The 14,274-nt window shown below is 35.9% G+C and overlaps 2 protein-coding genes across 6 annotated transcripts in view; one reads left to right on the top strand and one right to left on the bottom strand.

Moving 5' to 3' along the window:
* The window catches only part of LOC134825937 (sperm-tail PG-rich repeat-containing protein 2-like), an 88,788-nt gene that overhangs the window by 59,215 nt on the left and 15,299 nt on the right, over nt 1–14,274 (bottom strand). The gene's annotated exons all lie outside the window — the stretch shown is intronic.
* Nucleotides 3,076–12,467, top strand: LOC134818090 (receptor expression-enhancing protein 2-like). Of its 4 annotated transcripts, none has more exons than XM_063827510.1 (11): nt 3,085–3,153; nt 3,582–3,654; nt 3,845–3,985; nt 4,393–4,449; nt 4,679–4,792; nt 4,969–5,019; nt 5,656–5,874; nt 6,744–6,920; nt 8,090–8,146; nt 11,456–11,488; nt 11,788–12,467. In XM_063827510.1, exons 1-11 carry the CDS (start codon nt 3,125–3,127, stop codon nt 11,869–11,871), a joined length of 1,035 nt encoding a protein of 344 aa, XP_063683580.1. In that variant the 5' UTR covers nt 3,085–3,124; the 3' UTR covers nt 11,872–12,467. The 4 variants fall into 4 exon arrangements, with proteins under 4 accessions (XP_063683598.1, XP_063683580.1, XP_063683584.1 ...); XM_063827514.1 differs by lacking the exon at nt 5,656–5,874 and adding an exon at nt 5,396–5,593; XM_063827528.1 differs by lacking the exons at nt 5,656–5,874; nt 8,090–8,146 and adding an exon at nt 5,396–5,593 and having other exon boundaries at nt 3,076–3,153.

Here is a 14,274-nt window from a genome sequence, read left to right as displayed (position 1 = left end):
GTCACTTCGGTCTACTTGCTTTCAGGTGCCTCAGCTACATTTTAATGAGAAAAGACAATTTCATTATTCATCACCAATTCAATGTTTCAATTCATAATCAATAAATATATATCCGAATAAATTTGATTTAAAATTAAATGATACAAGTATGCTAGCAGCTAGCGCGCTTTTATTTGATCAATATCAAATATACACGCTGTTGAAATGGGTCTTACCACACTGGGATTATACTTAAAATGATGAATCATATGTTTAAAGTTGAAATGTGCTTATTTGTGCTTCATCACAACAAATTTAGTTGGTGTTTGACGAATTCGGAGGTTTTAAAATCTTACTATGTATAAAGCAGGACAATATATACTAATTAGTTGTGATCTCCCAAGCTTTCGCTGTATGTAACATATTCCACATGAAAATGAGAGATAAAAGCTCTGTTATTCTTTTCCATCGCGGGCAGAGCGTTCATTTATGACACAATCACGTGGCACTATTGTGACATAAATAACTGTATTGTTCGTTTAACGGTAAATTTTTAATTTCCAGGAGGTCTGATTAATCGAGGGTTAGTTTTACATCTTACTATATATTAAGCAAGACAGTATATATTACATATCTGTTGCCATTTTACTGACACCACGTCATCAATTTTAACACAACTTTCCACAAAAGATATAGAGATATACCATTGAAACTTTGTTGAAGGAATAAGAACTTTAGGTCCCGAAATCTGAACCGCCAAGTGGTGTAAATATTAATAAATAAATATATTATAAACTATAACTGTAGTGTGTGTTAAAAAAATTTAAACTTGATGCTATGTTTTGTAATCGTATTTGCACAGTTTTATTGAGATGTTTCACATGATTTGAATCTGTTCTCGATCTACCCATGTATGTTGCAACTTATTGTTGTACAGATGTCAAAGAACTTATTGAGCTGCCATTTGGGCCCTTCTCCATTATATGTACCTGGATAATAATTAAAGGATTTACTGAAATATGTAGTATACAATCCATCTGATCAAGCTGCCCTTTTTAACGAATATTTTTATGAGCAGTTTTCTCAAGAGAGCGATTATGGCATTGACATAGATTTTCGTGATGATTGTTTCTTGCACTTGCATTGAATAACAGGTCCAGGACTGATATAATATATTTTGATTTTGCGAAAGCCTTTGATAGTGTTTCGCATGACCTCATTTTAAGTAAATTAAAGAATATTTTTAATGTCGATGGACTAATGCTTAAATTTATTAAGTCCTATCTTGAGGGGCGACAACAACAAGTAGTGATAGGAGGCCAAACGTCTTCTTCTCTACCAGTTCGGTCTGGTGTCCCTCAAGGTTCTATACTTGGCCCTTTATTGTTTGTAATATTTATAAATGACATGTTCTCCTGTGTCTCTGAAGGCACCAATATCGCCCTTTATGCAGATGACACTAAAATTTGGAGGGAGATCCTTGGTTACCCTGACCATCACATAATCCAAAATGACATCAACAGATTATATGATTGGTCAGTGAGAAATCGAATGAAGTTCCACCCACAAAAGTGCAAAGCCCTCTCTGTGTCCCTGCAAAGAAACGTGCTGGATAACTTGCCATTCAATACCTTCTTTTATAAACTTTCTGGAAGTGATATTGACTTTGTGCCCTCTCAGTCAGATTTAGGAGTCGCAATAAACTCCAGGTTTAATTGGGGTGCACAATGTAAAGCGCTTGTTTCCAAAGCTACCTCTAGACTTGGACTACTTAAGAGAACATGTCATTTCACTACTGATAAAAGGCAGAAAAGATCGTTCTATTTAGCGTTAATTAGGTCTATATTTGAACATTGTTCTGTCATATGGTCCCCTCAATCTGCAACTCATCTTCAACAGTTTGTTGCTATCCAAAAGAGGGCTATTAAATGGATCAATGGTGAACCTTACTCCAGTTATAATGACGATAAACTTGCTACAGAGCAAAAGAAACTAAATATTCTCCCTGTTAAACAGAAGTTTATTTATAACGATCTTATGACCTTCTATAAAATAGTGAATAGCATAATTCCAGTTTCGCTCCCTACATATATAGTCCTATGCCGTCCAGAGGGCACCCGATACACTAGGCACAATGCCCAAATAATTGATATGTCGGATACTTCAACATACATGAGTACCACTGTGCCCTGCTCGGATGCCTTCCGAAATAGCTTTTTTCATAGATCTATGCTGAAATGGAATAGTCTACCAGTATGTATCCGGCAGTCAGAGCGGATTTCTACTTTTAAGGCCAAACTGATCAAGTACCTCTGGGCTGCCGATACAGTCTGGCCAGATTAGCTCATCACTCTTATGAGTCTCAGAAATTTATTTTTGTTGGTTACAATTCTGTCCGTCCAATTTCCTATCTGCTTGTCCTTTTCTTTTTTCTTTATCAGTTGTGACGGAATTGTAATGAACAAAATCCTTATAATTATTTATGATATGTTTGATTTCTTGTTAATGTTTGTCATTCAAATTTGGTAGATGGCCCCAACGTTAATGTGGCTCTTGCTATGTGTTGGTTCAGCCGAATTAATTATTATATAATCAAGTTTATTTTTCTCGTTAGTTGTCATCCGGCCAAACATTAAGCAACTTATATTGCAGTACCATTTATCATTTAGTATATCAAAATATGTCATTGTAATTTTGCATGGCTGAAATGTAACGCTTGATTTATATATATAATGATTAATTGAATTTTCAAATAAAAAAAATAAATGGGATGGGTGAGGTAGAAAATGAGAAACCTTAATCGATTTTATAAATTTTCACAAATTAGACAACCTCAGCTGTAATTTTTATATTGATCATTGCTAATAACATTTCTTACATATCTATACTATAGCTACCTTGATCAAATTTCCTTTTCAAGTTCAAGACTTTGAGTATTCATTTAGATTCTGATATCAATTATATTGATGATGCATATTAGAACAAAAAGAATACCATGTTTGGTCCTACAGGCTACAGTTTCCTGAACTAGCTGTTTTACCAGTCTCGAATATCCTCACAGCATCATTATAAATACCATTTAAACTGTAATCACTCATTACTTGTTTTCAGATGTAGCTTATGTGAAATCAGTTGAGTAGCAGAGATGTCTGACCTATTTGGAGGCCTTGTCCTGTAAGTACATATTTTATTGTGTTTCGGATTGTTCGGATTAAATGAGCCAGCTTACTTTAGGGTAAAGGGGTTTGAAATAGTTTGCTGTAAGTTCTATGCAACAGCCTAGCTATGTATAAAATAGCATGCGGAGGAAAAATGACATACATGATATGTGAATGATTCTTTGAATAAGAAACTATCCGCAAACACACACCCAACTCTTATGTTTGGTATTTATCTCGCTTGAATGACTTAAATGTACATCTTTGTTGGGTATATTTTAATGTAGAAGCGTGTAATAAATGTTAAAATTTATTTATTATTTATTATTTAACCGTTTTCAATTATATCCACTTTAATTCACATTTTCTTGCCTGTTTTAATGTGCTGTGCAATATTATCATCACTATATCTGCATAAGTTCATTCGTATTCTCCTTTCTTCAGCATTTCTGCTGGAACTCTCTACCCAGCCTACTCCTCCTACAAAGCTGTAAAAACTAAGAATACCAGAGAATATGTGAGTTATAATTAACATTTAAGTTGGTTTTAAAGGGGCATTATTAAAGGGCAATCATACAAGTATTCGTGTGGAATGTAATTTGCAAGTAAATTTACTGAAAGCAGCTTTGGGAACACTACACTGCCTAGTACCATGTTTTAGATCAATGCCATTTATAGTCATTGCCCTCATTCTCCCAATCTACCAGGTGAAATGGATGATGTACTGGATTGTCTTTGCGTTCTTCAACGCCCTCACCCTCTTCACTGACATCTTCATATCTTGGTTCCCGGGATATTATCTATTTAAAACTCTCTTCATTATCTGGCTGGTTTCCCCCGCAACCAGGGTAAGTGTTTTCTCTTGTTCAACACAGCTCACAGTTTTAACTGCACAACAACAACCCAAGTTTCACTTTCTCCACTTTACTTTTAGTTTTCCCTGAAAGTGCAGTGGAGAAACTGGAAATTTTAGTACTATTCTGGGCAATCCTGTATATAACTTAGCAGACCAGAGACCTATTAACGAAATGACGTGCTGATATGTTCTGCATTCTTTATGTGATCTTTCCTCTTGCTCAACCAACTATCCAACGTTAAACGGTCGTGTTGTGTTGATGGAAGGAGAATATTTATCATAGTTACAGATTAGCGTCTATTAGTTAATTTGAATAGTCGATATTATATAACAGGCACGTGCCAGAGGAGCTAAATTATATTATTATATAACACGGTGTTGATGTACATATCTTCTCAGGGGTCAACTTATCTCTACAAGAAAGTGCTACATCCCACACTGAGACGAAATGAAGAGGTAACAATATAATATATCTTCTGTACATACTTTGTAAACTTGAGGTGAAGCGGGTGATGACTAGTTTCTGTCACTTCCTAGTCGTAATAACTTCTGGAAGTAGAAAAGCTTAGACTTGTTATTTATAACTTAAAAATTAATCTTTTAATCACGTGTCATAATAAATGGCACTATGAAAGGATGCTGTTATCATAACAATCGTTGTAAAAATGCAACATACATTTTTCAGAAAATAGACAAGACGATAGCCAACATCAAGGAGCGAGGGTACGATTACACCTCCCAGTACGCCAGACTCGCAATGCAGAACTTTAGTAGAACCCTCATGGAAGCTGTATTCAGGGTACGCGTACGTTATTATCCTTCTCTAGCCAGACAGAGATTTGTTATGGGTCATGTGCATAAAAGGAAGAAATTGTTCCCTCGATTGAATGCCTTAAATAACATTATTAGTTATTACTTAATAGTATTTAGATGTGAACTTGAAGTTACTGATCCCTTTAGCGTAAATCTCCGCAGGGACAAGTTATGATAGCCGATCAGATGCAGCGACAGTACATGCAAAATAATGTAAGTAATCCAAGTCCTACTATCATTCTCACTGTAAATCTGTAAACTTACAAGGATTACAACCTATAGGGTTGCCTCTGGCCAACTTGCCGAGCACATTCAATTTTCATTGCAGCTAACCACAGACCTGTTGTAAAATTTACCCTTACTAAGTAAGTTTTAATTTAATAAGAAATGTTGAGGACCGACACAGGGCACAGTTCATTCAATTGTGCTCTCTTCTAATGACTTCAAACTGACATCTGATATATTTTGTAATCTTACCACAATTTGTAGAACCAAACCACTGCGTCGAGTTACAGAGTTTCAGGCCCTGTTTTTGGTTATATATAACTTTTAACCCAAATTACGAATCTTACGATTATCGCTAAAACAGACCGGGCCCACTGTCCAAACTGATGGCAGAGAATCAGAGAGAATGAGCCGCAGTTCGGCTCCTCCTCAAAACGCCCAGTTCCCTCAAGATGACCAGTTCGGCAGACTCTATAGAGTGGATTCGCAGATGTTCGAAATGGACGATGAGTTTGTCGAGCTCTCAGCTGATGTTGATGGGGATAACCTTCACCCTGACCAAGTAGGTTTTAGATAATGGGATTCAAAATATTTCCTTGTGTTTAAGTTGGTTTTTCCCCACAGATCGTGTTGGAGGATGAGAACGGGAATCCTGTACACGTGCTGTCCAGTAACGTGGTGTACTCAGGGGATCACATGACGGGCGCCCCACAACACGTGATCACATCACCACAACAACACATCACTCACACCACCACCAACTCAGCTGAACCCTACTCACAGTATACAGACGAGAATGTATTCGAGCTGCAAGAGTACGAGGAGTTTGAACCTCCGCCTCAGGTTACATTAGCATTACAAATCATATAATCAGCAACACAGCCGGGTACAAAAACAGCATGTGCCATGGTTTTTATTTCAGGGCATGAGATATTCCAGTAATTGGTATGACCAATTTACCGTTTGATAAGTCAAAAATTCCGCACTGTATTGGTCAGATTGAACTGATAATCATGCCCCAACAATCTCTAATTTCGATCTTCTCGGTTCCCACGTTCGCAAAATCTTTCGAAGGTATTTTCTAAATATGCAAGCTATTGAAGCTATGAAAGTCATCGCAGTCACAGCTTAATTCCTTTGGGATTTAACCGACAAATATTTAGCGGGTACTCACCTTGCCTCCCTGACACATACTGTTAAAATGTTTCGTGATGGTTGCCATCAACGTTACCATTCTTAACGTCCCCCCATGTCCCAAACTCACGTAAAATAAACCTGATTTTCGCAGTCAGCGGAGAAATTATGACTTCACTTTAGACTTTGACATTTCTATTACAGTATTACGAACTTTTTACTGTGCGTACATTCTTTTCGTAAGGCATTCTAAACAAGGTTTCGTATTGAGTTAAAACAAACCGGTAATTAGGCTTCATGTCAAGGGTACGTACATTATACAAAAATACCAACATTCTTGCACAATGAGACGCCTCAAAGGGGAGCCTATATGTTGACAGATCGCAAGAAACTTAAATGCACCATTAAAAATGCATCAAAAAGTAAAGGAAACGATTTATATTGCATTAGGTTTCCATTGACCTCCACCCTCAATGACTAAATACCAGGAAACTTATAGAATACACTCGGCATTTTGATTACTATATTATTATTATTTACCTTATTCCGTCATCTCACTCTAACGATTTATCCAACAGAGCGCCGCGCGGCAAAGGAGACGAGCCCACAAGTCCCGTGGGAACAGACCCAAGTCAATGCCACCACCCACCATCGACGAGATTCAACATCCCCTGGGAGATCCTCTAGATGATCAGTATCTCGAGGGTGTCCAATCTGACCCTGATTATGCTCCAGATGATGAACTTGAGAATTCGGTGAGTTATAACCACAGTCCGTGATTTGTTGCAGAACCACATCAATTGTTTATGGAACTGATAACTGTACCGATTTTCTTAGAGGAGATAAAAATGTCGAATATTGTATTTTATTGAATGTGGTTATAGTCCGTAGGGTAGGAAATATAATAATGAATCTAGCCATTAATTAAGTTGGCTATTTATTAAATAGTTGTTAGACTCACTATTCAATAATAGAAATTAGTCAGAATTAAATTTTGGAATTTTACAGAGAAATTTCGTTCGGTACAGAGTGAGTAAAAAGTTGAAAATATACCTTTTCTCTTCATATTCTGATTTAGGTTTAAGAGTGTGGTTTTCTAAGCCTGACAATGCACATCTTGCGCAACCATGTTTCTGAAGCATCACAATTCTAATACGAAGTAATTGGCCACTTTCAATATCTCTGAACCGGGTTATTGTTGTGGCCACTTGTTTTCTTGAAATTGTTGTTTTCTTGACTACGCGGATATAGTATAATGATCTCACTGAACCACGTGTAGCCAGTGCTACTTGATTAGCCTCTTGAGGCACAGGACATAACTATACATACACATCAGTGCCATTGTTATACACGACATGTATTATAACCGCATAGAACAGAGAAAATGAACTTTTATTTTGGTAATGTCCCTGTAATTTTATACTTGAAATGTTGAAAGGTGAGAGGGATATGTCACAGATTGGTTGTAACACCTGACTGTGCTAGTGTGTGAAGGAAGTCTTACTTCTGAGAATAATAACCGCAGTAACCAGCAAGTAACCAGCAAGATAATTGGTAGTGGGCAAATTTAGGGCATTTAATTTGCCATTCAACCTCATTACTGACCGCAGTTTAATTAAGACATCGGTATCCTAATTAGCCTGTACTACATTTGAATTGTTGTCGTTGTTTTATATTTAAATGAGGAACACTCGCAAAATTCAGAAATTGTACGTGTTGGATGTAAAAATTACAAATTTAAAATTTACAAAACATAATTTCATAATTTCTCTGGCAAACTTAAATTGTAAATTTAAAATTAACAAAACGTTCAGTTAAATTACTGTTGACATAGTGTGGTGAAAGCTAGTTCGCTAAATTTATTTTGTTGGTCGTGGCATGCCAGTACTAGAAAGACGGGCCACGTGACTGGAATATATTTTAGAAAAAGAGTGTGACCCCACGTCGACATAGTGTGGCAGTTACCACACCACAACAGCGAGTGAGTGAGAGCACGGGGGCTACTTTCATGTGTGCAGGCTGCATGTATAGAAACTGTACAATAATGCATGTATAGAAACTGTATAATAATGTTTAGTGATTGTGTGCTGAAATAAATGAAGAAATGTTAGAAATTGGGGAAATTGGAAATCTTAAAAAACAACTTTAATTCGGATTTTTCAATGTGTTGTGCATGTTGTAAAGTGATGTGCTTCTTTGAAGTTTTAGTTTTTTAGCAAAGATTGTTAAATCAGCAGTCATCTACACAGATTGTTATGTGAAGCATGTAATTGCAAATTTAAAAGTTTTCTCTGCTGATTCGATAACTTTATACATCACTCTTGTATAAAATGTCACATAACATTGCTTATACATTCCGTACAGGTGTAGCACCACTGCAACTACTATATAATAAGTTATTTCTACTCAACTTTAAATTCTAGGTATAGATAGCAGGAAATGAAATAGTATATTATACCGTTACCCTTGGTAACGGTAACCTTGACTATAATTACCTTGGAAATGGGCCATAAATTGGCCATTTAGTCCCTTCTACAGTTGTACCCATGGCCTGAACCATTGTTTGAATGGTGTAGGCTCAGGACAATGGTAATTTATAGAATGTAGCCCTACATACATTATTACATTCTAGTCACAGTCTAACATTTACTTGTGGTTGTTGAGTGATTAACCTCAGTTTAGCTTGTGTAATATGTATAACTGTCATATTATGATGAGTTCTATTTAGCAGTGAGTACCACAAAACAATGAGCCGAGACAAATTATAGTTCAATGTGGCTGAATGCTAGCCGCTAGGAAATGTTCATGTTCATTGTTCATTTTCCTTTGTCTTAAGTATGATGTTTTCAATGTTATCTCAAACAAAGTAGATGATATTTGTCTGTAAATGGTCCATTTGTCGACGATACGCCGAGACTAACAATGTGCGAATACAAAGTATTAGGTGAGGCCTATAATAATAATAGTAGGAGTGCAGGATATTACCAACATGAAGCTTAGATCACGCTGTCAGTAAATGTGATCATGTAAGTGAGTAATAGCAGCTGAAATTAAGTTATCTAACTGCGTTAATTTTTCTCGGCTGCACTATGCTGCTTCTTAATTAGTCCTGAGATTATACGGCTTCAATCTGCGTGTAGTTCGTTTCCAGTGAAGAAAGAAATGAGTAACTTTGAGGCTTGCACGTGTGTGTTAATGTATATGTGTCATCATTATTCACAAGAATTAAGTTCATTATTATTAAACTTTGTCTTGAGCCGCATTATAACCTGTCAATTGTCAAATGTCAGACGATATTATTGTAAATTGCGCAAATTCCATCATTAGCTAACATTAGGAAGTGTCAAATATTTCGACAATCAGTCAAATTCTTTGTACATGCGTTGATGAAACATTTAAAAGTCATATAATGTGGTCATGCTATTAATAATATTGCCGTCTACAATGCAACTTTCAGAGCTTACATCGCAAAATTCGATGTGTAATCATAGCACCAAAGTTGAATATTATGCCATCATCTACTGTCAACAGTCCAATTAGACAGCTATGATCACACAAATCTGGCCCAATTAATCAATAAATTGTAGTTAGATTAATTTGATAAATGTTTCATTGAGAAGCGAAACAAATAAACCCTTCAACGGACCAAAATAAAAAACATGAATGATCTATCAACATTTTCTGTCATGTCATTGTTTTGTCATGAAAATAAGCAAACTGTTTTAGCCACGTTATTATTTACTGTCTACATTATTTTACAACGGCTTCACCACATCCACCAGTAATCACATCAGATCTACATTGTTTCTATTTGTGTATCTGTTATCCTCACTTATTAATTATCTAATCTATTTTTACATCATACAAACAGTGCACATTCGTGTTAATCATGAGAAATGACGGATGTGTTATTGTAATTAACACATCAATGTTTTAATTACCTCGCATTCTCATTTCTAACACAATTCAACACAATCGTACACTTTTACTGCATAAATTAGATGTAAAGCTGAAAAACACGTACTGCTCAACTGAAAACATCACCCCAGTACCGCGTGCGTGTAGTCTAAGTTTGATTCGATTAGTACCATTTCGAATTTACGGGTGCTGCACATCCAATTCGTTTACCATAACATTGGTAATGTGAAAGTATGAAATGGGACAAGAGAAAAGCAGTGCTAAACTTCCAAATGTGACATGGGAGTTAACCCTTACAGTACTCAGTGATCTATTATGTTGTTGAGCAGATGATTTATTTGTCAGCTGGTGAGAATCGCTTAATATGTCGTTTAGACTAAAAAGTTGTATCATTCGCCTTTCAACAGGTGTACTATGACTTGGTTAAGATTGCCTGTGTGGCATTCGCAGTGAATGAGAAATGACCTGATGCATCTTCCATTTTAGTTCAAAATTTACAGACTTGCACGTAGCGCGTGTAGTAAAATTGTATATTCACTTTTGCATCGCTATCGCTATTTATCACGCGCGTTACAAAAAGACGCGTTGTAGAATTAAGTTGCTAAGCAATTATTAGTCGATCAAAACTTTAATCTGCATAAAACAATAACATTACATATAATTAGCACTATATGAATTTATCTTATTAGATATCTTATCTCGAAACGGAGCAGTCTTGTACGGAGGTAAAAAGGCTGCTAACACCACTTTTCAGATATTCCCCGCTAGGATTCCATCTGGTAAAACTAACAATAAACAAAAATCTAAAGTTAATAAACTTCACTCACGGTATGCGGCACTATCAAGCACCTCCCAAAAAAATCCGGTGGTAATTCAGTCAGTTGACCGGATTAGGCCGGATAATCCGGCAGCTGATAGTTCTTCTCCCACTTGGTCAATCGAGTCAGAGGACAATTATCCAGACTATCAATACAGCTTTTGGAGTGCCTTAATGTAGGTGTAACTTGCACATTGCGGTGTGAATTTCACCTGAGTCGTCGCATTTCACTCACGATTTACGATTAAGCATACCGCTGTGATTATATATAATCTACCATGTTAAAACATGAAATAAAGCTCATTAGATGGTAATTGTCACTGATAAAGTTCTTTCATCGCCATTAGAAAGCATCCGAAAATTGCAGAAAATAGACTATAAGTTTCTGGTTACTCTGAGAAAGCTGTTTCTGAAAAGTATTTTGTTTAAAATCGTAAAGCCCATTTGCGTAGTGTCTGTAATCGTGATTACAAGCCCTTATTAACACTTTAACACGGACCAGTAGCACGTTTCTTTTCATTTCATTATCACTCTATAATTAGAAAATATTTTCAGTCGAAGTCTAGTAAGAGACAAGCCGCGGAACAGGTTAGAATAATGTTATTGTTATGATATTATATCAGTAGTATTTCGAACTTTACAATGATGTATGATTATTATTAGTATATACAGTTTAAACATGAAAACTACCTGAAATTTAATTCGTAGGCTTCCAGACAGACAGATTCACCGACAGACACTATACAAAGCACGTACATAAATTCAGAAGGCCAGACGGTTAGAGTTATCAAGAAAAGGGCTGTTAAAAAACCGGCAGCCAAATTACAAAAACCGGCAGCCAGATTACGAAAACCAGGGTTTAATCTGTAACTTAAAATCACTTACAGAGACGGGTGACGAGATCTAGTGCGAGAAAAGATGATGCTGTAGTGTCTCCTCCAGTGGAGGATGAAGACGATTTCTTTGATTGAAACGGAATGAGTTCCACCTACCCTCAATAGCTTGTGAAGTGACTTCTGTTTCATTTCAAACTACTGTTTTTTGTTTTTCCGATCAATTTTTAAGTAATAATTTGAACTCTAGAATATTTAACAGCTTTGAGCATACTGTCGAGTTTACTTTTAATTTCTGGAATTTTGTTTGGCAAGATGATGAAATGCTATATGGTTCACTCTCTTGCCTATGTCTTGGACTTTTTGATGCATCTGAATTGTCTTACAGTTGCTTGTTTGATTAAGTATTTGTTGTATATATAGATTTTAGTATTTCTATTTAATTAAACTGTTCTAATCAAAATTTTATAAGTTTTAATTGCATGGGGCCATCATTGAGTAATGGTTATGGTATTTCTATTTAAACTGAAACAACTACTTATCAAATGCAAATAGATTTATAAGCATCTTGTAGTTCCAATTCGGCCGTTCGATCGAGAAACTCTAAATTTAATAACCGTTGAACAACCATGTTTGTAGGGTTTGATTAAAGATTGTTGAATAATAAGTATTGTTGAATTGTTATCTGTTATGTACTGTACCATTATTTTGAGATTTCCAATTGAATCATTAAATGACGTCGTTCGTTTAGTAATCATTCAAATTATTCATTGAATTCATATTTTAGCAAATGACTAGTAAATAGTTCAAATTCAAAAACAACCTATTTATTAATAATGATAGAATGTAATGTCATTGGTTTTCAAAATTCGAAGTTGTTTACAACATTTACTGAAGTCGAAAATGTTCAACGCCTAACTAAAAGTAAATGGGCTACAGCAATCAGTTGCGGCCGAAAAGCATACATTATATTAGGACTAACAACTATAGCTAGTAATTGTTAATGTTAGTGAAATTGGAAAAATACGGCAGTCTTAAAAGATGTGTCGAGCTGATAAAGACTTTCTCATTGCAGTTGAACTACGATGAGAGAGTTTTTATCAGCGCAACACTTTTTTTGAGACCGCCGTATTTGTTAAATTTAATGTTCGTGTGCCTTCCCCCTTGCTGATGCTCTTAATGTTCCGTTGAAGCCTCAGAACATTCCGCTACTCTATATTTACATGTCCTGCAAAGAAAGAGTTCCACAAACCTTGGAATGGCCCAACACCAGAGATTGAGAATACTCAATCACAAAATGGGTGTTTTTATAAAATTATTCTTCAAAAAATAAACTTAATTCCAATAGCGAATATCTTTATGAAGGAGCAAACTAAGAAAACTTTTCGGTAGATTTCCAGACTCATGCTTGAACATATTTATCTAACTTCAATATAATTATGACTGATGACACAGATGAGTATTATTGGATTTCTAATTGGGGCCCAATTACTAAAAGTTCAGCTTTATGTTCAACTTCAAGAGACCCAAACTTTTATCAGACTTGTGGCTTTGTGGCGTGAAGAAATCTATTCAGCAGATACAAAGATAACATTAAACAGCGATATTCTTTGTCGAGACTATCAGTATCTGTGTCAATTGAGAAACTTGAAGAAATGCGGCCGTTTTCTTTTGTGGGTGGCCGTGGCCGCTCAATTTCCCAATCCGTGATGGCGTAATCGTATTTTATCATATTCCTTTTTTTATTTTTTTTTGTTTTATTATTAACAATAACATTAACAATTAAAATGGACAAACGGCGGTCGCAAAGCTACCATATACCAAAAAACCACTTTCTCTATCCCTTGTTTTTTTTGAGTCATGGATCGGTAAAAAATCTGGTAATATTCCAACGACATCGAATGCACATGTCATGCAATTCAATTAGGAACCGACCGGAATATAAAAACTATTTGACGGATGTTACTCGTCTAAATTTCTTCGAAGTAGCGCGCGCCGCTTTCTTCTCGAAATATTAGCCCGACGGCACGAGCTACGAAGTAGCGCGCGCCGGGCCAGATCATTAACTAGGGGGTGCACGATAAAAATAAACTTGCTCGGATTTTTAAAATTTTTGTACCACTGTTTTCTAGAGACTGTGAGAATTTTCACAATACCAAATTTGTCATACCTTTTTGAAAAGATCAGTGAGTTTCGCCTAGGTGCCATATTTGATAGTGCGCGGCTTTTGGAGCAAAAGTAGCTGTAAAAGTCGCGTAATTTGACCAAATTCGTCCAAATTTGACCATTTTTGTCGTATTATTTGGATTTATCTTCAGTTCCTTAAATGAGATCATTCTGGAAATTGGCGACGACCTTCTAATAGGGCTTTTACAACTGTCCGAAAAATTTGGTGGATATCGGACATCGGAGTTGATATAGTGATCAAAATGGGGCAAAATACGCTGCTTTTAGCTGTAACATAATGTCTGATGGTTGGATATGCTTTAAATTTTTCGGACACTTTCCTTGTAAGTCTATAAGTAAGCTTACCAATTTTTG

The sequence above is a fragment of the Bolinopsis microptera genome, chromosome 1 (genome assembly GCF_026151205.1).
Source record: "Bolinopsis microptera isolate Bmic1 chromosome 1, MBARI_Bmic_1.0, whole genome shotgun sequence".
NCBI lineage: Eukaryota > Metazoa > Ctenophora > Tentaculata > Lobata > Bolinopsidae > Bolinopsis > Bolinopsis microptera.
This window is presented reverse-complemented; position numbering and strand designations above follow the sequence as displayed.